Source organism: Arvicanthis niloticus, chromosome 24, assembly GCF_011762505.2.
Source record: "Arvicanthis niloticus isolate mArvNil1 chromosome 24, mArvNil1.pat.X, whole genome shotgun sequence".
Classification (NCBI taxonomy): domain Eukaryota; kingdom Metazoa; phylum Chordata; class Mammalia; order Rodentia; family Muridae; genus Arvicanthis; species Arvicanthis niloticus.
This window is the reverse complement of record NC_133432.1, coordinates 6,042,865-6,067,854: the sequence shown is the minus strand read 5'-3', so window position 1 is coordinate 6,067,854 and position 24,990 is coordinate 6,042,865. Positions and strand designations below refer to the sequence as shown.

The following is a 24,990-nucleotide window of genomic DNA, read 5'->3' as shown; positions in this document are numbered from 1 at the left end:
AATATATATGTAGTGAGTGATGGAGTATTAGTGACAAGAACGAAGGACTACATGAAGCATGTGACAGGAATAGGGTTGTCAGAGCAGAGCAGGTGGAGCAAGAACATCCAATTCCAAGGGCGGACACATAGTGAATTTGACGCTGGCATGCAATACTTGAAGCCCTGACTGAAACAAAATACAAATTTTAAATGATTACTATAGATTAAAGCACAATATGAGTGCTCAAAATATATACATTCAATAAGTGTGATGAATCACTCCTTTATTCCCAACGCTTGGGAGGCAGAGGCAGCGGTCTATGTAGTGAGTTCCAGTCCAGACAGGGCTATATAGTTTATATAGTTTCTCTCTCTCTCTCTCTCTCTCTCTCTCTCTCTCTCTCTCTCTCAAAATTTATTTTAATTATTATTATTATTATTATTATTATTATTATTATTATTATTATTGGTTTTTCAAGACAGGGTTTCTTTGTGTAGCCCTGGCTGTCCTGGAACTCACTCTGTAGACCAGGCTGGCCTCGAACTCAGAAATCCACCTGCCTCTGCCTCCCAAGTGCTGGGATTAAAGGTATGCACCACCACCGCCTGGCAGATATTTATTTTTTTTAAAGACTTATTTGCGTCACTGTCTTCAGACACACCAGTGGGCATCAGATCCCGTTATAGATGGTTGTGAGCCACCATGTGGTTGCTGGGAATTGATCTCAGGACCTCTGGAAGAGCAGTCAGTGCTCTTAACCACTGAGCCATCTCTCCAGCTCCAGACACTCTCTTAAAACAACAACAACAGCAATAACAATAACAACAACAGTCGGGCGGTGGTGGTGCATGCCTTTGATCTCCGTTGGAGGCAGAGGCAGCTGGATCTCTGAGTCCGAGGCCAGCCTGGTCTACAGAGTGAATTCCAGGTCAGCCAGGGCTACATAGAGAAACCCTGTCTCAAAAACAAAACAAAACAAAAACTATTCCACATTCTTTGTACTGGCTGTCTTTTTTTGGGGGGGGGGGGATAGTCTAAATTCAGTCATCCAGGGCTATGTAAATCAAGAGAATTTCTGATAGTCCCTGAGCTCAAGAGCTCCTGCTTAGCCTTCAGATTTCTGGTAAAGTATGAATGTATTTTTAAGTTGTTTTATTTATTTATTTGAGACAAGGTCTTATTGTGTAGCTCCCCTTGGCTAGCCAGGAACTTGCTTTACAGACCAGGCTGAACCAGCATTTCCTTTGTAGACCAGGCTGACCTTGAGATCATTGAGATCTGCCTACCTGTGCTTCCTGAGTGCTGGGATTTAAGGAATGTGCCACTACACTCTGCAGGTATTTTATTTTGTGCACGTGAGTGTATGCCTTTGCACCATGTATGTACGGTGCCATCAGAAGCCAGAGAGTGTCTGATTCCTCTGGAGCTGGAGTTACAGATGGTTATAAACCACCACATAGTTGCTGGAAGGGACTGGAATGCAGGTTCTCTGGAAGAGCACACAGTGCTCTTAATCACTGAGCCATCTCTCCAGCCCTTCTATGAATGCATTTGTTTAGGTAAGGGTTTTTTGCTTGTGTGTGTGTGTGTGTGTGTGTGTGTGTGTGTGTGTGTGTGTGTTTGTGTGTATTCCCATATATGTATATATATGATATATATATATATATATATATCATATATATACATATATAAATAAAAAGAGACAGTTCAGAGGCTGAAGATGGCTAAGTGGTTAACAGCACTTACTGTTCTTGTAATGGGTTACAGTTTGGTTCCCAGCACCCATGTGACAACTCACAACTGTTTGTATCGGTTCCAGAATTTCCATCGCCCTCTTGTGGCATCTAAGGATACTGCACACACATGATACACATTCATGCACACATGTACACAACAGTAATACACATGAACATTTAAATAACCCCTTAAAAAAACTATTTCAATGATATCACTATATTCCTAAAACGTACTGTAATTTAAACTATTTTAAACTATTAAATACTTGCAACTGGAGAGATGGCCAGTGGTGAAGAACCCTTGCTGCTCTTGCTGAGGACCAGTTGGGTTCCCAGCACCCACATGTGGCACTTTACCTCTCTTTGTAACACCAGCTCTAGAGGACCTGGAACCTTCTGCCTCTGAGGACACACACACACACACACACACACACACACGATAGAATTCATAATTAAACAATACATCTTTTTGCTGTGTGTATGCGTGGTTTTTTTGAGACAAGGTTTTTCTAAACCTTGTAGTCCTGGCTGCCCTGGAACTCACTCTGTAGATCAGGCTGGCCTCCAATACAGAGATCCTCCTGCCTCTGCCTCCAGAGTGCTGGGATTAAAGGCATGGGCCACCACCATCCAACAACAATATGTCTTTTAAAAAGATTATTCATATAGTTCAGTCTAGTTTTGATCTCATCAAGCAGTTGAAGATGGTTTGAATGTTTTGAATGCAGGGGTCTGCTGCCTCTACCTCTTTTTGTTATTCTGAGATAGGGTCTCACAATATAGATAAGGCTAATCTCAGACTCTAAATGTGGTCAGGCTGGCCTCTAATTAGAGACTCCCTGCCTCAGTTTCTCAGGACTGTACTATCTACATACACATACATTTTAAGCTTGGGGTGGGTGGAGATAGGGTCTCACTTTACAGCCTAGGCTAGTCTCTAACTCACAGCAATCCTCCTGCCCCATCTCACCCTTGCTGGGATTATGAGCCATCTGCCACCATGCTTGGGCTATTTTGTTGTTTTTGTTTTATGGAGACAATGTCTCACTATGCAGCCTCTGGATAGCCTAAACTCTGTAGACGAGGCTGGCCTGGGACCAGTTCAGTTCCATCTGAATCTTCCTCCCGGAAGTTAGCATGAAAGACGTGTGGCGCCACACCTGGCATCCCAGCTTTTCAACTTTTATCTTTAAAAAAGCTTTTAGACAAAAAGAAGGAAAAAAGAAGAAAGGAGGTGTTTTTTTAAAAGTTCTATGGACAAAATTTAACAGATGTTTGTAGGATTTGAGGGAGAGAGCATGACCATAGGCAAAACGCTGAGGATATGAAGCTGAAACAAAGTCCAGATTTTCTGGCACCAATTCCAGGGTTCTTTCTGGTTCCAGGAGCTGTCCATTGACTCATTAATTCATGGATTCATAATTCATTCATTAAATTGCATAAAGCACCTGCTACTTGCCAGGCATGGTTTCGGGTAACTCTGGGAATGCAGCGCTGGCAAAAATCTAAGCACCACGGACTTTACAGTCTATATAGGGCGTCACAGAATAACAAGTCTTTAAGAGTGATAAGGACAGTGACAAGGGTGTCGGGTGCCTTAGAAATCGCGGAATTAGAAAGCGCGAGGAGAGAGTGGCGCTTCCGATAACGTGATTTGTTCTCGGCACTTCAGATCCTGTCCATGGATTCCAAAGAATGTAGCAATTACAAAAAAAAAAAAAAAAAAAAAAAAATCTTGCAGAAGCTCAGTTCAGAGAACATCCCCACCTAGGAGCAGACAGGAGGGAGGTGGGGCACAGGTACGAAGCGCATGCGCACTCTCGCTCCTCGAGGGTTCGGACTACGACGAATAATGTGCGCAGGCGCTACAGTTCCTAGAGAAGGTGAGACGGTGAGAAGGCATTGCCCAATGGAAACTTCGTTTGGCGCCTTTGTTCCGCCCCCTTCGCCCTGTCCCCATTTCCGCTTCCGGCGCGCCGGTGTAGTTCCAAGATGGCGTCGGCGGTGTTGTGTGCGTCTCGAGTCTCTCGGCTGCTAGGCCGGGCCCTCCCACGGGTGGAGCGGCCCATGTCGAGTGGCGCCCACGGCGAGGAGGGTTCAGGTACCGGGGCTCGGGTGGGCGTGGGGCCTCGGCGGGTCGCGCGCGGCGTGGCCGGGCTGTGACCTTGGCGGGAGGCCTTGCGGGAGGGAGCGGCCGAGGCTGACGTTCTGGCCCCGCCGCAGCTCGTATGTGGAAGGCCCTCACCTACTTCGTGGCGCTGCCCGGGGTGGGAGTGAGCATGCTCAACGTTTTCCTGAAGTCACGACACGAAGAGCACGAGAGACCCCCGTTCGTCGCCTACCCCCATCTCCGCATCAGGACCAAGGTACGCGCTGCGCCTCTGCTGTCCTTCAAGCGTCCGTTATTCCGGGCTTGTCCACTCCCTCCCCAGCCCCAGCCCTTGGTGCGCTCGGATCTTGGCTGCCTGTCCGTCCGCGCAGCAGAACATTTTCTTTATTCTTGCTTTAATCCTCGTTTTACATAAGGAAAGCCAGTTTGTGGTCGCGGCTCAGTTTTCTTCAAAGGTCACACAATAAATGCCCGTGGATTTAGCTTGGAGGTTTGGGGTGTCCCTTTATAGCGGCAAATCCTTAACGCGGCTGTCTTCCTGCTCGTTAAAAACTGTATCACCTAGTTCACATAGGACTGGCCTTGCAGAAACTTATGCTAGGCTTCAATTTTACAACCCACGAGGCTCGATCCCACCTGTGTACAGCCTCAGCACTTGGGAAGCCAAAGCAGGCAGATCTCTTTTGAGTTCAACGCCAGTCTGGTCTATATAGTGAGCTCCAGAACAGCCAGGGGTGACTCTCAGAAAGAGGTGTTTGACAGCATCCTGGCCTTGGCCTCTGCCCGCTAGATGGCAGTAGTGCCCCCTCCTCAGTGTCTCCAGATAATGTTCCATATCCCGCCCCTGGCACGTGTGAGGTGAAAACAAGAGAATGGGTAGCTCATGGTCATTCTCTGCTGCGTTATAAAATGGAAGTTAGCTTGGGCTAAATCGGGTTATCACAGAAAGCCAAAAACGGTTGTGAGCTATTGGCCAAGAGCAGTGCTTTTCAGACATGGTAGGAAGGGGCTGGAGAGTGGCTCAGTGCTGTAGAGTGCTGCTGTGAATATGGAAGAACCTAATTCAATTCCCACAACTCTGCTCCTCTGTGTAAACCACACTCTTGTGCACATACCCACAGAGATACATAGCACATTCTAAGACAGCCAGGACCACATAAAGAGACCCTGTCTTAAAACAAAACAAAATTAATTGTGATTGGCAGAGTCACACATGCTGTCATCCCAGCACTCGGGAGGCAGAGGCAGGAGGATCATTGTCATTTTTTTGGTCAGGCTGTTCTATTTAGTGTTCCAGGTTAGCTATATAAGGAAACCCTGTTTCAACAAAACCAAATCAGGGCTACAAAGACGCTCAGCGGGTAAAGGAACTTGCCACCAAGCCTGCGAATATGAGTCAGTGTCTGTGACCCACTCTATAGGAGAGAGCCTATCTAACCCACACACAAGGTGTCTTCTGACAGTGACCATATGCATGCACACTCAAAACAAATGAAGTCTTTTCTTAGAAAGGTAGTGAGCAAAAGGCTTGAATTCGGGCTGCAGTTTTCTAGTCTTCTGCATTAAATAAGCATCTCTGTCCATGTCTGCTACTATCCTTCTGATACAGGAAGAGCTACACCCCGCTCAGCACAGTGCTAGCTGTGCCAGTTACCAGGGGAAAGCCAGGAACCAACCCTCCCTCCCTCCCTCCCTCCCTTCCTCCTTTCTTTCCTCCTTTCTTTCTTTCTTTCTTTCTTTCTTTCTTTCTTTCTTTAAGATTTATTGTTTGTATGTATGTATGTATGTATGTATGTATGTATGTATGTGAATACAGTGTAGCTGTCTTCAGACACACCAAAAGAGAGCATCGGATCCCATTACAGATGGTTGGGAGCCACCATGTGGTTGCTGGGAATTGAACTCAAGACCTCTGGAAGAGCAGATGGTGCTCTTAACCGCTGAGCCATCTCTCCAGCCCCAGAACTCCCTTTCTTATGATTAAAAATATTGTTAATTATGGCTAGATACATATGGCTTGCTTATGTACACATGAGTACAGGTGTCTGCGGGATCAGAGGTGCGAGGTCCCTGGAGCACTTGTGAGCCACAGTTGTAAGCCACCTGATCTGAATGAAGTCTGGGAGGATTTTGGAGGAACAGATCTTATCCACTGAGCCATCTTTCCAGCATCTTATGTTTAAGCTCTACCTTCTTTTAAATTGTGTGTGTGTGCGTGTGGATGTCTAAGGAAGCCAAAGAGGGCTTCAGGTCTCCTGGACTGCAGCAGTAGCAGTCATGAGCTGCCTGCTGTGGATGCTGGGAACCAAACTTGCTCTTAACTGCTAGCCATCTCCTTCCCCATGTAGCTACCTTGAGCTTGCTTTTCTTACCATCTACTTCAAAGGAGAGATGGCTCAGTGGTTAGAGCACTGGCTGCTTTTCCAAGGGTCCTGAGTTCAATTCCCAGCAACCACATGGCAGCTCATAGCCATCTGTAATGGGATCTGATGCCCTCTTCTCTGAAGATGAAGTGCTTATACATAATTACATAAATAAAATTACATAAACATTTTTAAAAATAGAGCTATGGGAAAGTTGAAATTATGCCAGTAAAGGACAAATTTCCATTTTTATTTTATGTATTGTCTCTTTCAATTCTGAGCAGTTTCTGGAAATATCTAATTGACATCTTCACTCCACAGCCCTTCCCCTGGGGAGATGGTAACCATACCCTCTTCCACAACCCTCATGTGAACCCACTTCCGACTGGCTATGAAGATGAGTAAAGAGAACCTGGACCTTCCCCCAGGCAACACGGGACCACAGCACTGGTTTGGACCCTTATCTGTGTGTGGACCACGGCAGCCCATTGGATGCTAAGTTCATGTTTCCTTTTCTCAGATGGTGACCATTACTCTGATCTTCCATCCCTTTGCTTGTAAGAGGAGATGGCTTAAATAAATAATTTAAACTTGGATTGTCCACGAGCTGGATGGTTCGGTTTTATTCTCAGACGCCGACATTACTTTGCTGTTCTGCACTGTTTCAGATCTGATTTAGCCCACCTAATACTGGTTATAGCAGGCTCCCTGCTGGGTTCTTGTGCTTAGGGTGAGCGAAGCCAAGTGACCAAGAGCACAGAGGTAGAGTTACCGTTGGATGGGCTCCCTGACAGTCAGTGAATGATCCGTGGAATTGCTGTTGATTACCATCTGTAACAAGTGCATGACAACTTCAGAGACTTGGCTACAGAGCAAGTTCCAGGTCGATCCAGGCTGCACAGACCATGAACAAAGTGCCTGAGCTTTAGTCAGCTCTCCTCTGGTCACAGCAGGCTCCTGTTGCAATCTACAAAAGGTCTTACCTTTAGGAAAAGAATCATTTCTCAGTCAGACTGACAGTGATGGTGCACGCATTTAATCCCAGCACTCAGGAGGCAGAGGCAGGCAAAGCTCCAGGTTCAAGGCCAACTTGGTCTACAGAGAGAATTCTAGGCCAGACAGGGCTACACGGAAACCCTTTCTAGGAAGAGAAACAAATAGAAGCAACACAGCAGTGGTAGTTACCAAACAACTGCATTGCCATCAATTGCTTGTCAAAGTGGAAGACTTGAGAACTAGCTGGAGTCAGTGTTGGAGAGGAGGAAGTCAGGTAGGATGAGCGATTATGCGCTGAGCAGTTCGATGGTCAGATGTGGGGTAAGGCAAGGAGTGTGAGGAGATGCTCTTCTTAGGTGGTCTGACCTCCATGGGGAGTAGCTGGCCTAACGCGTGCTCCATGACAGTATTTCAATGACTCAAGTCTATTTTGAAAGGTAAGTTTCTCAACTGAGCTGAAAATGGTTGCCACGCCCACACCATCCAACAAGAGAAGACTCAAGAAGGCCATGGTGGTACATACCACCTCTGGGACTTCAAAGAGTAGTCTGAGACCAGAGGACTGCCACAGGTCAAAGCCACCCCAGCCAATGTCTAAAACTGTCGTAAGAAGACAGAACAAAACATACACTAGGAGATGGCTCAGCAGGTGCTGGTGCTCGATGCCTAGGCCTGATGACCGCAGTTCCATACCCAGAACCTGCACACTGGAAGGAGGGAACGGACTTCCACATGCAAACCATGTCGTGTGCACATGTGAATTAATTATAATTAATTATAATTCAGTGTGATCTGAATGATAATAGCCTCATCAATACATAGGTTTAAATTCTTGGTCCCCAGTTGGTAAAACTATTTGGGAAGCATTAGGGGGCATGGGCTGTTGAAGGCAAGGAGGCTCTGAGGTTTCAAAACCCCACCCCATTCTCAGTCAGCTCTCTGTGTCTATGGATCAGGGTCTAAGTTCTCAGCTATTGCTCCAACTCTGCCTGCCTGTCTACTGCCATGTTCCCTGACATGATCATGGAACTGTGGGTCTCAAACTTGTCTAAGCTGCCTTGGTAATGGTGTCTTCATAGCCATAGAAAAGTAGCCGGGCGGTGGTGGCGGCGCACGCCTTTAATCCCAGCACTTGGGAGGCAGAGGCAGGCAGATTTCTGAGTTCGAGGCCAGCCTGGTCTACAGAGTGAGTTCCAGGATAGCCAGGACTACACAGAGAAACCCTGTCTCAAAAAACCAAAAAAAAAAAAAAGTAACAGACCCCAGTGTGGTGGCACACACCTGTAATCCCAGTAGTTGAGAGGTGGAGGCAGAGCATCAAGAGTTCTTCATCAGCAGGACAACTCTGAGGCCAGCCTGACCTCCATGAAACCTTGCCTTAAACAAAAATGATCTGGGGATGTACTCAGTTGACAACTGCTAGAATGTAGGAAATGTTGGGTTTGACCTCAGTAGTACAGAGATCAGGTGAGACAGATGGCCTGAGGCACATTCCAAGGACTCTCATATAAGGCTCAAAATCTCTTGTGATCTTTTTGGACAATGACTGTTAACTAGTTGAAAAACATGGATATTTTTTATATCCACATCTTTCTAAAAATTAAAAATGTTTTGAAATAGCACTAGGGTTGGCCAAACTAAAACGTAGTAATTAGTGACACAGGAAATAATGTAAACTTTTGTACAGCAGCTTTCCTCAGTCCTTAGGGATATGACAAATCCTGTTCAAGGTAGGCAGGTGTGAGACCCACATAACACTGTTTTGGAACCACAATATATAATATTTAAAGAAGCCGTTTATATAGGTGAGCATGCTAGTGAGCGTGTGTAATCTAGCACGATGGCGGAGGCAGGAGGCCTGAGTCAGATTTCTAGCTGAAACAAATCGAGTTACAAGCAAAGCTGGCTCTGCAACAAAATGAGAGAGATGGGCAGCGGGAAATAAACGTTCAGTAAAGTGCAGAGTTCCAGGAGCGAAGAGTAAAGATTGAATTTTAAGATTTATTCAATTTCATGATTACAGACTTAGGGCATGGTAGGCAAACAAAAATCAGTAAGCACCTTTTCCCCACTTAGCCGGATGCATTTTGCCTTTTATGTGATATGCACATTGACTTTAATTCGTGGAGATGAAAGTTAGCAACAGCAAACCTGTAACACAGGTGACTTTTGCACAGCCATCCAAGGTGTTGGAGTTATGAGCAGCGGTGCTGTGAGCTCCAAAGTGGTGTTCACGTCGTTTCCGAAGCTTTTGAATGGTAAGCTGACACCTGGTTAAGGCAGGAGCTCAGTAAAGCTGTCTTCTTCCATCACCCAGGCCACCAGCAGCTGAAACTGTTACTGTAAAAATACAATCATGTTTCCAAGCAGTGATTGAAACGGTTGTGTCCAAATCCCTTTTCAGAGCATTAGCTCCCTGAGAGGAAAAAAGAGGTCCTGACCTCCCACATGGCACACCCAATGTCCTCTGCAGCAAACGCAGCCTTGATCGTGACCAGTTCACCGCATTCACATCCGAGGACCCGTTAAAGCTGATTCCAGATCATGTTTTGCAACCATAACCCCAAGAAGCTGTTCCCTTGTAGCAGGAGGAGGTCCTGCAAGACGTCAGCAAAAGTGAAGTTTCCCAAAGCAGGAGTGACAGCTGCTCCTTCAGAGTGGAGGAGACCTCCAGGACGGAGAACTCTCCTCCACTCTCCCAATCCCATGAGCTTCACAGCCGTCCTGACCAAATCCAGAGGCTCTCACTTTACTGACTTCTTCCAAGTGACAGGCAGGTCAAGAGGAGTTTTCAGGCTTTTCTTTGCCATGGCCCATGAACTCCAGGCCTTCAATTGGAATCTCCTTCTCCTTGATTGCTTTCTGAAGGAGGAAGAAAATGTACTGTGAGTCCATGGAAGCCTGCAGTCCGGGTTCTGGAACAGAGGTAAACCAGACTGAACTGGAAAGGCTTGAAATCCACAACTCGAGGGACACCCTTTTTTGAGACAAGGTCTCATTGTGTAGCCCTGGCTAGTCTGGCACTCACACACACACATCTATCTGCCTGCCTGAGTCCTGGGATTTAAAGTGAGTAGCGCCCAGCACTGTTTTAACAAAGCAGTATGTGGTATACACTGTAATGTAAGTCTTGTGTGGTACCTGCTTTTGGGAGGTGAGGCAGGACGGTCAGTTCAGGGACCTATCTGTATCTTAGTGACAGTGTTCAATCTGAATCCCAGTTCAAGCAGCTATGTGACCTTGAGTCACCTTCACCGTCTGAGAACTAGCTAAAGGTAGCTTCTGGAATCGAGAGGATGTTTTAGGTTAAGTTTGAAATCAAACCTTACTAGCTACAACAGGTAAGTGGTGGAGGAAATGATAACACCGAAGAGATGGCAACAAAACAGACGACCTCCGCAATGCCTTAGCAGTCTAGAAAACAGTAAACACCATCCACGCCTAACAATGAAATGACGCACCACCAAAATAATCAAGGTCACCAGGCTGGTGCCTTTGAACCAGTCACTTCCTATTTCTGAGTACGAGTTTTCCCATGTGTAAATATAGATGATAGAACGTCTTGTCACCAAGCCTGGTGATCTGAACTTTATCCCCAGAACCCATATAAATGTGAAAGGAGAAAATTGACTCGCGGAAGTTGTCTCCGTCCTTATCGCGGACGCGAACACACATTCCTTCCCCCGCCCCACCCCCAGACCCGGTGTCGCCTGGCTGTCCTGAAACACACTCTGAAGACCATGCTGGCCTCGAACTCAGAGATCCGCCTGCCTCTGCCTCCCTTGCGCTTGGATATTAAAGGTGTGCGCCACCACCACCCGGCCACGCCAACTTTTAAAGGTACGGATAAGTATGGCTACTTGCAAGTTTGGAATGAGTACCAAATAAACGAGCAACGAAAATACTAATGTACTCTGTAAAAAGCAAAGCACCGCAAAAGCATCCCAGTGTGTCAAGTGGGGACATCCCAGCAATTCCGGCGGGATGGCGAAGAGGGCTGGCTGCTGCAGCCCTGCGGCGGGTCCCGGCGAGGCTCACCTGGACGCACTGTTGGTAGCGTTTGAAGAGGTCGGTGCACGGGTCCCCGGAGCCGTCCCCTTTGAGGAACTTCTCAGCAAACCAGCGGTTGAAGCATTGGTCGTACTCTCGCTTCATGTCAGTGCAAGCCTCCCCGACGCTGTTCATGGCGATGGCAGCTGCCGTGACGTCGACGCACTCTAATGTCGTCACTTGCGCGCGCGTCGCCACACCGTTGTCGCTACGGAGGCCGAGACGCAAAGAAATGTGGTCGCGGGCGGCGAGGTTGCGATTTCGGGCTCTGCTGGACGGGAGCCGAGGCTTTGCTTCCGAAGCGGGTCCACGGGGAAAGATCCAGGCGGCGGGGCCGGAGACCCAGGCTCCACGCCTCGTCCCGCAGGGCACCGGTCGCGTGTCCGCCGCGGTAATCGAGCATCTGGAGCGGCTGGCGCTGGTGAACTTCGGCAGCCGCGAGGCAGTGGACCGGCTGGAGAAAGCCGTCGCCTTTGCGGATCAGCTGCACGCCGTGGACACCGACGGGGTGGAGCCCCTGGAGTCGGTACTGGAGGACAGGTAAACTCCCGGCTGCGGCCTCGGCGTCTTGACCCGGGCACCTTCGAGGCCGTTTCAGGTCCTTTCAGCGTCCTTTGCATAATTGGAAATTTGCCCAGTCACCGCGAGGATGGCTTCATTCTTCACCTACTTCATTACAGATCCTGTCACTCCCGTCTAGAACCCTCTAGCCTCCCGTCTCAATATAAATAGGAACAAAATACGAGAACCCCCTACTTCATAGAGCCCCTACCCACCCTCTCGGGTGTACTGTTCCTCAGTACCCTCCAGCCTCTACTGGCTTACAAGCCACGTTCGTTCATTTCCCCTTTTCCCCTAAGGTGTTTTCCCTTGTCTGCCTGAGAGCATCAAATTAAATATATGAAGAAGTGTGTGTGTATACATATGTGTGTGTGAGGATATGTATGTATGTATATATATATATATATATATATATATATATATATATATCCTCAAATCTGTTCATATGCTAATATGGGCTATCCAAATAGCAAGTAAGTTATGCTTCGTCTAATTTTTTGAGACAGAATCTGGCTAAATATCGTGGAATAGCTTTGAACCCAAGGTTATCTTGCTGCTTCCTTATTGCTATTTATAGGTCTGTAGTTTCATTTTGAGACATTTCATTTCTTTTTAGATAGGGTCTCATGTAGACCAGGCAAGCTAAGGATGACCTTGATTTCGTGATCCTTATACCTCCACCTCCCAAGTCCTGGGATAATAGGTTGTTGAGCAACCATGGTGCTTATGTAGCCCAGGCTGGCCTCACATTTTAGCCAGTACAATGCCCAGCTGGGATTATAGGTGTAAGGTATCAATCTTGTTTTGAAGATGATTTTTTAAAATTAATTTGTGTGTGTGTGGGGGGGGTGTTTTGGCTACTTGTATGTCTGTGTATCACATCTCTGGTGCAGAAGAGGGGGTGGGATCCACTGAAACTGGATTGTAAACCACCATGTGTGTGTTGGGAATCAAACCTGGGTCCCCTGGAAGAGTGACCAGGACTAACTAATGGACAGTCTTTCTAATCCCATTAGTGCTGACAGAGAGCCAAGTCTATGACCATAACTTTTATGTGAAATGCTTTACAAACTTAAATCTTGTTAGTCTCCTGTCCTTCTCACCTTCCGGTCTTTGATCTGATGCTCAGACCCAGAGAGGTCAACACTATTTGCCTAACATTACCCGGCATCTTATTACCCAGTACTTCACATCAGATACCTGATGTCATTTTACCATCCAAGACCTTCAGGACGTACGCCACTGTTCCTAAAGCCAAACAAAGTTTGCTTGTGGCCTGCAGGTCCTCAGCTGTCACAGCCCCTGCCCATCTCGCCACACTCCTTCAACTTCTTGACTTCCCCTGCCCTGTTACTTTTCCCCCACAATTTTCAGTCCTTGCTTTCACCAGCTCTTCATCCCACCTACTTTTCTCCTAATTCTCCTTTCTCCTTAAGCTGTGAACTGCCATTAAGTCTTTATTCCTTTATACAGTTCCATTTTTTTATGGTTCTACTGATACTCAAAAGAGCTGTTAATCACAACGTATCTACTTAAATGTTAGTTCTCTGCCCCTCCCCTTCTGTTTATCCAAATATTTTGACTCATGTTTGATTTTTTTTTTTTATGTCTAGCACTCAATAGATACTTGGTAAATGCTCAAATAAACATTTCATTAATTTATTTGGGGAGAAAATAGAAAGGAGTCGGCAGTAGTGGTGGGTTCAGCGGGTGAGGGCAATTGCTACCAATCCTGATGATCTTAGGTTGATCCTTAAGACGCACATGGTGGAAGAAGAGAACTGACCCTAATGAGTTGTCCTCAAACTTCCACGCCCATAGTACAGACTTCTGCCGCAGTTGAAATTCAGGAGTCAGGATTTCCTGTCTTCTAGGAGAAACTAAAGAAATGCAGTTTCTCCTAGAAAGGGAAGAATCAACAACAACTACAAAAAGATAAGCAATATTTGTCATGCAGTGGCTGGAATTTGAGCCTGTCATACAGTGGCCTGCATTTCTTTCTGTAAATTGTTGTTTTAGGTTAATGAATCCCATTAATCATTTTAATATGACATTTGTAAGACTTCAGAAAATAGGCCTCATGAATCCCAGCATCTCAGGCCAGACTTGAATGTGCTTTTGATCTTAAGTATATGTGTCTGAGAGTCTATGCATATGTGTGCAGGAATCTGCAGAGGTTGAGATGACTGAGAGATCCCCTGGAGCTGGAGTTTCAGGCAGTGTGAACCTCCATGTTGGTACAAGGAACTTAGCTCATGAGCCATCTCTTGAGTCCCTGACTTGAGTGTTTTAAATGCTTGTCTCGAAGCATCCTAATAATAAGTTATCAGCAGTTTTGGAACAGCCATAATTGCAGTAAAACCACGACTGGCTAGTAGAAGTCTGTCTACACGTTAATATTACTTGGGTTGATCTAAATAGCTTTCATGTGCTGTGCTGTGGGCTAGGACTTTGTATGCAATAGCTTAGTTACCAGATGATTCTGGGAGGCAAAAAGTGCAGCTTCCATACAAGAAGCAGGCTCAGGGTTTCACAGGAAAAGCTAGGACTGGGGACCCATAAACCTGTAACTCTCAAGTAGTGCTGTGTAAGCCACGCAGTAACACCTAAATACCCCTTGTGATGTCTTCTCAAATCCAGAGAGCAGCTTCACCATCTCACTGCAGCCAAATACTTCAATACTTTAGTAAAACAAAAACTAGATGGCTCTGTGGATAAAGGCACCTGCTACGAAGCCTGATGACCCAAGTTCAAACCCTGCATCCCATATCACATGGTGGAAGGAGAGCACTGACCCCTCCATGTTGTCCTGAACTCCCAACTGTGCACTGTAGCCACATACACAGACTCACATAATTTTAAAAACAAGCTTTTCTCTTTTTCTTTTTTTTAAAGGTTTACTCATTTTATGTATATAAGCACACTGTTACTGACACACCAGAAGAGGGCATTGGATCCAATTACAGATGGTTGTGAGCCACCATGTGGTTGCTGGGAATTGAACTCAAGACCTCCTGAAGAGCAGCCACGGCTCTTAACTGCTGAGCCATCTCTCCAACCCCAACATCTCCCCCCCCCCCCCCCCCCCCCCCCAGACAGGGTGACAGGGTTTCTCTGTGTAGTCCTGGCTGTCCCGGAACTCACTCTGTGGACCAGGCTGGCCTCAAAACTCAGAAATCCGCCTGCCTCTGCCTCCCAAGTGCCCAGCCCAACAAGCCTTTTGTAAGGAAGTATTCTACTTAAAACATTGTCAGATCTCAAGTAGAGACATCTGCAAAACGCAAAGGCCAGAGTTAGGGTTTGAGAGACTTGAGGCTCATATACATAAAATAAGTAAACCTTTAAAAAAAAAAAAAAGGAGAAAAGCTTGTTTTTAAAATTATGTGTCTGTCATGTCCCTCAAGTCTCTCAAACCCTAACTCTGGCCTTTGCGTTTTGCAGATGTCTCTACTTGAGATCTGACAAGGTAGCAGAAGGCGGCTGTGCTGAAGAACTACTACAGAATTCCAGTCTTGCTGTGGAGGAATACTTCGTGGCCCCCCCAGGTATGTGCTACCCAGAATGGCTCGGACACTCTTGCTGGAGACAAATACTATCCGAATGCAAAACGACACTGCACGCAAGTGGTGGCATTATAAATGACAAGTGTCCAGTCACACTGAAAGAGAATGATAGGAGTAAAGGTATGTGTGCAGCAGACAGCATGTCTCTGCGCCTGGAAGCCTGTCCACAGGCCCGGCTGGCGTTCCCTGGTGCTCTTCTGGTGCCAGAGTAACCTGGGCCTATTTACTTGGAGAAATTAAGTATGTGACATCTGTCTGATATTTCAACTTTATTGGCAATCAATTCAAATAAGAAAAGTGAACAGTGCCACACAGGCCAGCTGGAACATACCTGTGTTGCACCCATGGTTAATAATCCCTGATGTAGCACCCTGCACCTTTCAACCGCACTGTACAATTTAAAACTTTCTATTTCCTGTGCATGAGTCCTCAGAGCTGCCAGAGCACTCAGCCTCCACATCAGACACCAAGACCAGGCAGTCAGCAATAAAGCCTGTTGGCGGGAGGATGGAGACCTAAGCTAACAAGCTTACGGGCTAAACTTTTAACTATGCTATGTTTGTCTCGGCTGGCTAAAAATCCTTACAACCCTGCCATCTCAGGCCCAGTAGTTGCTACTACTTCATGACATGTACCTAGGGATCACACTGCCGACAGGACCTTGCTTCTGACTCGGGTTCCTGGCAGAGGTTCAGTCTGTCTTTCACTCCTACCTGCATATGTACTTTGCCTGTGTGCGCTGAAAAGTATGGCTGTGACTTCACTCTGAACCATTACTGATGCTTGAGTTAGGAAAAAGGATGCCATCAATACTTACTTCAGGTTTCCACGAAATCCACATGTCCAGTTAGTTTAGGAGAGGCAGCTGGACATCAGGCTCAACTATAATATTCTTCTTATTTTTCAAACAGGTAATATTTCTTTGCCAGACATGGTAAACAAGATTCCTTCTTCCACAGCAGAGTAGCTATTCTGGGAAAGGGGCACTCTGTCAACATGGTGGACTTACAAGGGTGGTCATTTGCTACTGTGAATTCTAGTATAGACTGGTATTTATGATTTCTTGGTAATTGATCCGAAGACAGAACTGGAAAACACCCAGCTAACAGAAAACCACAAGCCTGCTTCCAAGGAAATCAAGCAAATACTCAGGCCTGTTCTGTATGGAAAACGTCTCCCTCCCTCATCTGTCCCTAAAAAACACTATCTTGTCAAAAATGTGCCTATGTGGACTTTTCTGTTTATATGTAAGAGACAGATGACCTGTGTTTCTTTTTCTCTGGCTTGAGAGCCAGCCAATCATCTGTTTCTGGGTACCTACCTTATTCCTACCAGAGGGCTCAGCTTATGGACAGGTCTGAGTAGAATCAAAGTAAACCACCGCCTGGGGACTCCTAATTCAGAAAGCTAACCAACCCCCACCTCATACTCGGTGTCCATTAACACAGACCCTCTCTACACACACACACACACACACACACACACACACACACCCCTTATGTATACATAAACACCCGACAACCCGCCCCCCCCCACACACACACATACATACATACACACCATGCTTCTGAACTCCAGCCAAATGGTTCCTTTCTGAAAAGAGAACTTGTTAAAAATAGCCCTGGCTTTTTTTTTTTTTTCATTATTTCTCTTCCTTTATCTGCAATGCCTGTGTCCCCCACACAGCTTCTTTTGTTCGTTCAGATAGGGCCTCTCCGTACATCCCCCACACTTTTTTTTGTTTGTTCAGATAGGGCCTCTCTGTAAGTCAGGCTGGTCTTGAGTGCACGGCTAGCTTCATGCTACAGCCTCCCAAGCACAAGGATTAGAGGCATGAACCACCTTAGTGACCTCCTGTTACAGGCTGTTTCATCTACAATGTCAGTTCTGAATTGTAACAACTCTGAACTGGGTTAGAGATCCCTCAGTGATTAAGAGAACGTCCTATCCCAGGTGTGGTGGTGAGTGTCTTTAATTCCAGCACTTGGGAGGCAGAGGCAAACAGATCCCTGAGTTCAAGGCCAGCCTGATCTACAGAGACAGAATTATTCTGAGAAACCCTCTCTGAAAAAGAACAAAAATTTAAAAAAAAAAAAAAAAAAAACCAAAGAAACAAAACCCCAGCTCTTCATATTCTCCAGCCTGAGCTGAGTCCGGCTCTAGCACCCACGTCAACCCATGACCTCCTGGGATTCCAGCTCTGCAGGGGTTGATGCTGTCTTTCTGGCCTCTGTGGGCACATGTGGCATAAGCATGTAAATAAAAACCAATCTTAAAAAAAAATAAAAAAGAGTCTGGCTTTGGTGTTGGATTTTTAAAATCGCCACCATTACTCCAGCACAGTGATGGTGTTTCTGCTCCTTACAAACTGCGATGACAACTCACTTCTCTTTGGTCAGTCCCTGTCAGATGAAACCTACATACTCAATCAAAGACAACTGCACACAATTACTAAACATTTAAAATATATTTCTAAACAAAATGGGGAACTCGGTCATAGTGACTGCCGATCTCCAGAGCAGAGCAACCCACAAAGATGCAGCACTGATTTCTGTCCCATAATCAGGGGTGAAAAAATATACAACTTGTTCCTGAACCAAAGCCACAACTTCTATCTCTGCAGTCTCAAACATGTCACTGCTAGTATGGTGGCTCTAATCAAAATTATGTAGTTCCTTAAAAAATAAAATATAAAAAAAGGAAAGGAAAGAAATTTTTAAAAAATTTCCTAAGACACTAAATTATCAATCTGGAATGTAGCTTCTGAGCACAAAGCAGCTCAGCTCATCTGAAGAGCCCCTTCCCACCACCTCCTCAGTAGGGCCTGAAAGGAGAGAAGTAGTGTGGCGAGCCCCGGCTTTGGTATGGAGAGTCTCGGCCCCTGGACCCAGACCGTGACCGTGAGTAGCCATAGCTTGTGCTCCTCTCAGGATACACTCGGATGTAGGAAGTCTCACCCTGGAATTCAAACAAACAGAAAAGGGAAAGTGAGAATCAGAGTAGTGAACAAGGCCCCGCCCTGCACTCACTGTGCCTGGCACTGTAAACCTCACTAGACTTTGAGTTACATGGAGCTGGGTCCCCATGCTGTTTCAGACAGAGGTTGTAAGCAGAGCAGCTGTCGGCTCTGTTCACTGGAGGTAGGCCCTGAGGTACCCTGAAGTCACAGGGAAGGCACAACTCCCTGCTGCTAATTAGACTTGATGGAGGTGTGGACCCACCTCGTGAGAGCGGAATTTGGTGTCGTCCAGTTTACGCAGAGCGTACTCCATGTCTTCTTTTCTCAGATACTCAACCATCCCCATTCCATCCTTCTGTACATCCGCGTAACAGACATCCCCAGCCTCACGCATGTGATCTTTCAGGTCCTGCCAGCTTCCTGATGGAGGAAGTCCTGGCAGAGATGAAAGAGAAGACCACAACTTCAGCCGCGGCAACTGCCCTGCAGGAGCTGGCAGTACCTATGGTGGTCTACGCTCTGTGATCACTTAGTTTTTAAGGGTTCCCAAGTCACAAATCCTAAGGGGCAGAGAACCAGAGACATACACTGCAATGTATGGTAAGCCACCTTGAGAAGCTGGTCTAGGTTAACTGTCCAGAGACCAAAGCTTCCCAACAGAGCACACAAATCCTTCTGGCTTACAAACTGAGAATTTACCACTCTGTGCTTCACAACCAATGTGACACTCCCGAAACCGAGTTCCAGGTTTTATCTGTTATGAAATTTATTAACACCAAGTATTTCCTGCTGAACTTATTTTCCCAAGACATGAGAGTTTTGAAAGAAGCTGAGTGTAGCTGAGGGGATGGCACATGTTTCTTTCTTTGCATCGTGAATGGTCGACAGAGCACAGAGTACCTCCTTAAGAGATCACCATCCCTTACTGCAGTGGGGAAGGGAACACTCAGACACTAGAGCTGTTAGGAGTCAGACACCCTACCTGCTGTCAGGAAAGGGAATGTGCCCCTGCTCTCAAAGGCTGTGCTTACCGCGCAGCTCAGGACTGCAGCCACTTCCTAATAGTTTTCTAAGCAGGAGCTCAGAGCAGCATGGAGAGAAAAAAAGATAATGTATGACATCTGGAAGGAGGGAGTGGAGTCCTAGGGTTAACAATTACAGAGAGATAAAAGGAGACAGATTCCATCACTCACGCACTACTGTGGTTGTGGGACAGTCACACTTTAAAGGCTGCCAGGCTCAATACACCTCACTCCACTAGGGTCCCTCCACTGCCCTGTAACGTGCAGAGGGCCCCAAGTCCTAACACTGCATTAATTGATACTTTAAAGACACATCTGAGCTTAGTACACATCATCTGTTGACACCAGTTATAAATAAAAGCTCTGTGCCCTCCAGTACAATCCCCATGAGTCTACATCGTTTGCATCTGGCTTCTGTGATGTCTATGAAGCCATATATCAAGGAACACTCCCAGAGAAAACATTCGTAGAATTCTAGAGCAAGCGTTTTCCCATCACCTTGCCCTCTCACTGGTAAGAAAGCACTCTAAGAAAAATGTTTCTCAGGCCATGGTAGCCTACGCCTTAAATCCCAGTGCTCAGGAGGCAGACGCAGGAGGATCTCTGTGAATTCGAGGCCAGCCTGGTCTACATGGTGAGTTCTAAGACTACATAAAGACCGTTTCAAAACCAAAAAAAAAAAAAAAAAGAAATAGGTTTCCCTCCCACAAAGGCTCTATTACTTGTATGATCTCATTGGTACAATACCTGCCTCCCTGACTGACCAGGGCAGAGCTTTCGCTTGGTCCTGTGCACTGGCTACTGAGAAGCCAACACTCCTTAGAGGCTAGACTCTGCAGTGTGCACACACCATCTTGTTGAGCGTAGGGAGAACATACCTGAAACAAGAACTCGGAAATCTGACCGTCTTGTAGGAGGCCCGTTTCTCGCAGCACGAGGCCACCCACCCCGACCTCCGTAAGTCCTGGGGAATTCCACACGGAGGCGACACTGGCCATAATCATAGCCATTTCTTCCATAGATTGCATCCTCAGCATCTCTGCAAGGGAAAGACTGAAATTAGTTCTGCCTGGTCGGTTGGATGACTTCCCAATGGAGGACGGAAATCAGCCCTCATGAGGGAAGACGAGGATGGACACCAGACACAAGCTTAACACACTTCCGCTCAGGAGGAGGGGCCTGCACAGTACTCGAGGCTTTACAGCTGGGACAGCAAGATGGGTCAGCCTCAGCATGCACGTACTCTCAAGTGCAAAATATACTCAAAAACTGAAAAATACAAACAAAAAGCCAACTTGGCAGTTAATGGAGGTGTCTGAATATGAGCTAAAAAGTGATGTGTCCGCGTGAGTGAAGCAGCATACCAAGTTCATTACTCTGAACGCACAGCTACAGTCGTCAAGCACATGTTCTCCGGGGATGAGAAGTGCAGATAAACAGAATACGGAGGCTGACTCAGGACCTGGAGGTGGCTCCGCTGCCAACAGAGCTTCCTGTTCTATTATGGGACCAGGCTTTGGTTCTCAGCACCCACAACTCTAGTTCAAGGGGATCCTATGCTTTTTTCTGTTGTTTGTTTGGTTTTGTTTTGTTTTGGTTTGGTTTGGTTTTTTTTTTTTTTTTCTTTTGGTTTTTTGAGACAGGGTTTCGTTTGGTTTTTTTTTTTTTTTTATTTTGGTTTTTTGAGACAGGGTTTCTCAGTGTAGCCCTGGCTGTCCTGGACCTCACACTGTAGGTCAGGACCAGGCTGGCCTCGAACTCAGAAATCCACCTGCCTCTGCCTCCCAAGTGCTGGGATTAAAGGCGTGCGCCACCACCGCCCGGCTGATCCTATGCTTCTTTTGACCTATGACCTCCACTATGTATATGACACACATACCAGGTGCGTCTACATACATACAAATTAGTTTTTCGGGGGAGGCTGATTCATAGGATTAAAATAATTGTTGACAGATAACTGATTTTGCCAATAAACCAAATTTATCAAAACATGGCGAGCAGTGGTTCTCAACCTGCCATTACTCCTTTATCTTCTAAATCTTCATCACTATCCATAGCAGTAGCAAAATCAGTTCTGAAGGACCTAGGGAAATCATTTTATGGTTGGAGGTCAAAAAACACCCGACATTAGGCCCCTTAATAATCTTCCACAAGACAAAGCTTAGGGGAGCAGAGAAGGCACATTAAAAAGTTTCAAAAAGTCAGGCGTGGCCGTACACTGAGGAAGCTAAGGCAGAGAGTTCTGAGACCACCCTGATCTACAAAGAAAGAGTGCCTCAAAAAAAATCACTACAAATTTAAATTAAAGACAAATGAAATGGGGGTCTGAGGATGGCCCATGAGCTAAGAGCACTTGTTGGTCCCAGCACTGATATGGCGGGTCCCAACCACTCCTGTCCCAGGAGAGCCAACAACAGCTTCTGACTTCCTTGAGCAACAGGCATGCATGTGGAGCAAATACATACAGGTAGCACACACAAATAATCTTAAAAAAATAAATAAAATAAAAAGATAAACGAGGGCTGGGTTCCGTGACTCACGTCTTTAATACCAGCAACGGGAGCCAGAGGCAAGCGGATCTCTGTGAGTTCCGGCCAGTCAGAGCTATAGTATAAGACCCTGTCTAAAACAAACAAAAAAGGCATCAAGGAACACGACCGACCGTGGCTGTGTTGACTGCTGGAAGGGTCAGGCATATTAAGGATTTAAAGCAGAATTTGTAGGTAAAGGATTTGGGTTACCTGTTTAAGCTTTTAGAACTCTAATTGAGAAATAAGTCTACCCAACCAAGTTATCAAACACTAAGTACGATGCTAATAATTTTTAAGTGCTTTCTTTGAAACTTCCCAAATAGAGGATAGAGCAAAATACAGTTCTTCTGTTAAGAGTAAAGGAAAAACAGGATCATGTGACATAACACACACAGTAGTAACGGGGTTCAAATCCTACCTAGATCCTCTACCAAACACCTACCAAGTGTTATCCCTTTACTAACCTCTTGCATTAAACAATCCGCAATTTCTGTGAAATACGGTCAACAATCTCTGCTTCGTGGGATACTGAGAATGCTAACTACACGGCACGGCACTTGACTGTTCAAAATACACAATGGCACTGTTAATTCGAGCCATAATTTTCTCACGTTCATATGTAAAAAAAAAAAAAAATGCTTCAGTCTATTTTTGAGGCAAAACTGCAATTCACTTAGGGATAAGTCCTGTTAGTCTTCAACCATCGAAGTCCGGGGTACTTGTACTGTGAGTCCGTATCTCCAACCCCGGCCGGCGAGACACCGGGTCGGCAGGCAGAGATGAAGCTCTCCTCCCAACGATGCTGAGAAGACAGGGAACAGGTCCTTACTGACCCTCCCCGGGGAATGACCACCACAGCTCAGAGACTTCTAGCTACAGCATACTTTCCGGCCTTCTCCGGCCCGAGGGCTCGCAACATTTGCAAAACCACAAAGATCCTTCGGCTCGGGGACCCTAGTTCTTCCACACCCCGGGTACAATTAAACTTGTGGCGGGGCCCGCCCTCCTTAGAGGGGAATGAAATCCCAGACGCCGCCCCCCTCTCCCGCTGGTTTAATCCGATTCCCCTTTACTAGAACTTGGCTCGGCGGGGCGCCCAAGCGGGGACCCGGCTCCAGACACCCCTTTACAGCCGCCCAAAGACAACCTGCCCCCCGCCGTCTGTTTCCCCCGTAACGGCGAGGGGCCCCGGACCGGGGGGGCGGGGGGGGGGCGACTGTCGCCTTCGGCCGAGTCCTCTGCAGGGCGGGTTCGGGGACCCGAGGCTTCCAAGTCCTGGGCCGCTCCCCTTTCGGGGTGCTTCCCGTTAAGGGGTGCCTTCCCAAAGCCGAGGGGGGAGAGCGCTGGTTTTTCCCCTCCCCGAGGCAAGTCTGGCGGTCGGGGCCCTCCAGTGAAGGAAGGGACCCCGGGCAAAGCCTGAGGAAAAGAAGCCGCCGCCTCCCGCCGGGGGCGCCGCGAGGGGTCCGCGCGGCGGGGAGGGGGAGTGGGGGGCGGGGAGGCCGGGCCCGGCGCCGGCCTGCAGGAGGGCGAGCCGCGGGGTCCTCACCGCGGGTCCTCGAAGCGCACGAAGGCGAAGGGCACGAGGCCGTGCCGGTTCTTGAGCTCGATCTCGCGGATGCGGCCGTACTTGTAAAACAGATCCTCGAGGTCCTTCTCACGCACGTCGGTCGGAAGGTTGCCCACGTAGATGCGCCCGTCGCCCTCGCCGCCGCGCTCGTCCGCCCAGCCCGACATCCGCACCGCCCGACGCCGCGGGCCCGCCGCAGCCCGCTTCCAGCAGCCACCTCCTCAGCCCCGGGTCCCCGCCACAGCTGCCCCCGCGGGCTCCCGAGGCGCTCAGCCGCACTGCATTGTGGGAAACGCGGCGCGGAAGCCGTAGGGGTCGGAGGATTTTAAAAGCCATCTTAAAGGGGGTAGCGGCCGCGAGTTGCGCGTGCGCGGGGGGTGGGTGGGGGCAAGTCTCCCAAGAGGTGCGAGCCGGAGATCCGGGCGGTGGGACCCCAGCGCCGCCTAGGCTGGCGGGTCACTGAGCCTGGCGGGGCGTGGGGCTGTCCTTCTGCGAGGGGACGCCTGAGGAAAAGGACGCCGACTCCACGGAAGTCCTCAGGCTGCCCAGCGCTGGGCTGTCCTGGCTCTCAGTCTCAGGTCCGTAGTCTTTTGCTTAGACCCGAGATGGAAGCCTGAGATGGTCTCCAAGTACTTGGTTGTCGAATTTATGGAGCGCGGAGCGTGGTGGTGCAAACCTTTCGTTCCAGCATTCGCAATCCAGACAGAGGCAAGAACATCTCCGTGAGTTCAAGGCCAGCCTGGTTTACATAGAGAAATAAAAAGAAAATACGACTGCTCCTGGGTATGGTGGAGAAGATTTATTGTAGGTATGTAGGAGAGTCCAGAGTGAACATGACCAGGCTCAACTGCGCTCTGTGAGGAGAGACGGGAGGGAGAGGGGAAGCAGCAGGCGGGAGGCCAAAGACAGGAGGGTAACCAAAGTATCTGGCTTATATAGGGAAGATCCTCTAGGGGAAGGGCAGCCGAGCCCCTGGAGGGCGGGGTATGTGAGCCAAGCCCTGTAGCAGGTAAGGACTGGAGGATGCCCGGGAGAACCTGGAGACCAGGTCTGCTACATTTAACAGCTACTACCTTGCCTCAAAGAAAGAGAGAGAAAAGAGACTCTGTGGCAGATAGGCATGTAATAGTTCATATTACCACAACCATCACTGTAGAGTTTGCCAATTAGTCCATTCTGGACTTCATAGCGAGTTTGAGACCAACCTCAAAAAAAAAAAAAAAAAAAAAAAAAAAAAAAAAAAAAAAAAGCTATGCGTGGCGATGCATTTGGGTAATCTCACTCTATGGAGGGTAAGGTGAGAGACTTGAAAATTCTAGGCTAGCCCGGGCTACGCACTGAGATCCTGCCTCGAAAAACTATTCAAACGTAGATGCCTGGAGGGATAGAAGGCACAGATAACACGGTGATAGCGGTAGCTTTGGTTGGTGTGTGTTCGCCCAGATGTTTCAACTGTTCTCTGTAACATTTTGGATGCCAGCCTGAGGCTACGCCATAAAACAGTATGTCCAGAGGCTGGAAAGATGGCTCCAGTGATTAAGAGCCCCGGC

General features: G+C 47.5%; 4 protein-coding genes across 5 annotated transcripts; 2 read left to right on the top strand and 2 right to left on the bottom strand.

Annotated features, from left to right (window-relative positions):
• The first annotated feature begins 3,654 nt into the window (after positions 1-3,654).
• Cox6a1 (cytochrome c oxidase subunit 6A1) lies at positions 3,655-6,785 on the top strand. The gene is made up of 3 exons (XM_076922526.1): positions 3,655-3,819; positions 3,942-4,084; positions 6,513-6,785. Exons 1-3 carry the CDS (start codon positions 3,711-3,713, stop codon positions 6,594-6,596), a joined length of 336 nt encoding a protein of 111 aa, XP_076778641.1. The 5' UTR covers positions 3,655-3,710; the 3' UTR covers positions 6,597-6,785.
• A 2,383-nt stretch (positions 6,786-9,168) lies between these two features.
• Positions 9,169-11,375, bottom strand: Triap1 (TP53 regulated inhibitor of apoptosis 1). Its single transcript, XM_076922527.1, has 2 exons — positions 11,226-11,375; positions 9,169-10,049 (listed from the first exon to the last, which is right to left on the bottom strand). The coding sequence occupies exons 1-2, from the start codon at positions 11,370-11,372 to the stop codon at positions 9,966-9,968; spliced, it is 231 nt and encodes a 76-aa protein (XP_076778642.1). The 5' UTR covers positions 11,373-11,375; the 3' UTR covers positions 9,169-9,965.
• Positions 11,341-17,498, top strand: Gatc (glutamyl-tRNA amidotransferase subunit C). Its single transcript, XM_076922525.1, has 3 exons — positions 11,341-11,777; positions 15,240-15,343; positions 16,273-17,498. The coding sequence occupies exons 1-3, from the start codon at positions 11,341-11,343 to the stop codon at positions 16,326-16,328; spliced, it is 597 nt and encodes a 198-aa protein (XP_076778640.1). The 3' UTR covers positions 16,329-17,498.
• Positions 17,499-17,809: 311 nt separating this feature from the next.
• Srsf9 (serine and arginine rich splicing factor 9) lies at positions 17,810-23,708 on the bottom strand. 2 transcript variants are annotated; one of them, XM_076922524.1, is made up of 6 exons: positions 23,420-23,564; positions 22,338-22,675; positions 21,883-21,965; positions 20,221-20,381; positions 18,583-18,755; positions 17,810-18,319 (listed from the first exon to the last, which is right to left on the bottom strand). In XM_076922524.1, exons 2-6 carry the CDS (start codon positions 22,344-22,346, stop codon positions 18,176-18,178), a joined length of 570 nt encoding a protein of 189 aa, XP_076778639.1. In that variant the 5' UTR covers positions 22,347-22,675; positions 23,420-23,564; the 3' UTR covers positions 17,810-18,175. The 2 variants fall into 2 exon arrangements, with proteins under 2 accessions (XP_076778639.1, XP_076778638.1); XM_076922523.1 differs by lacking the exons at positions 21,883-21,965; positions 22,338-22,675 and having other exon boundaries at positions 23,420-23,708.
• Positions 23,709-24,990: the final 1,282 nt, after the last annotated feature.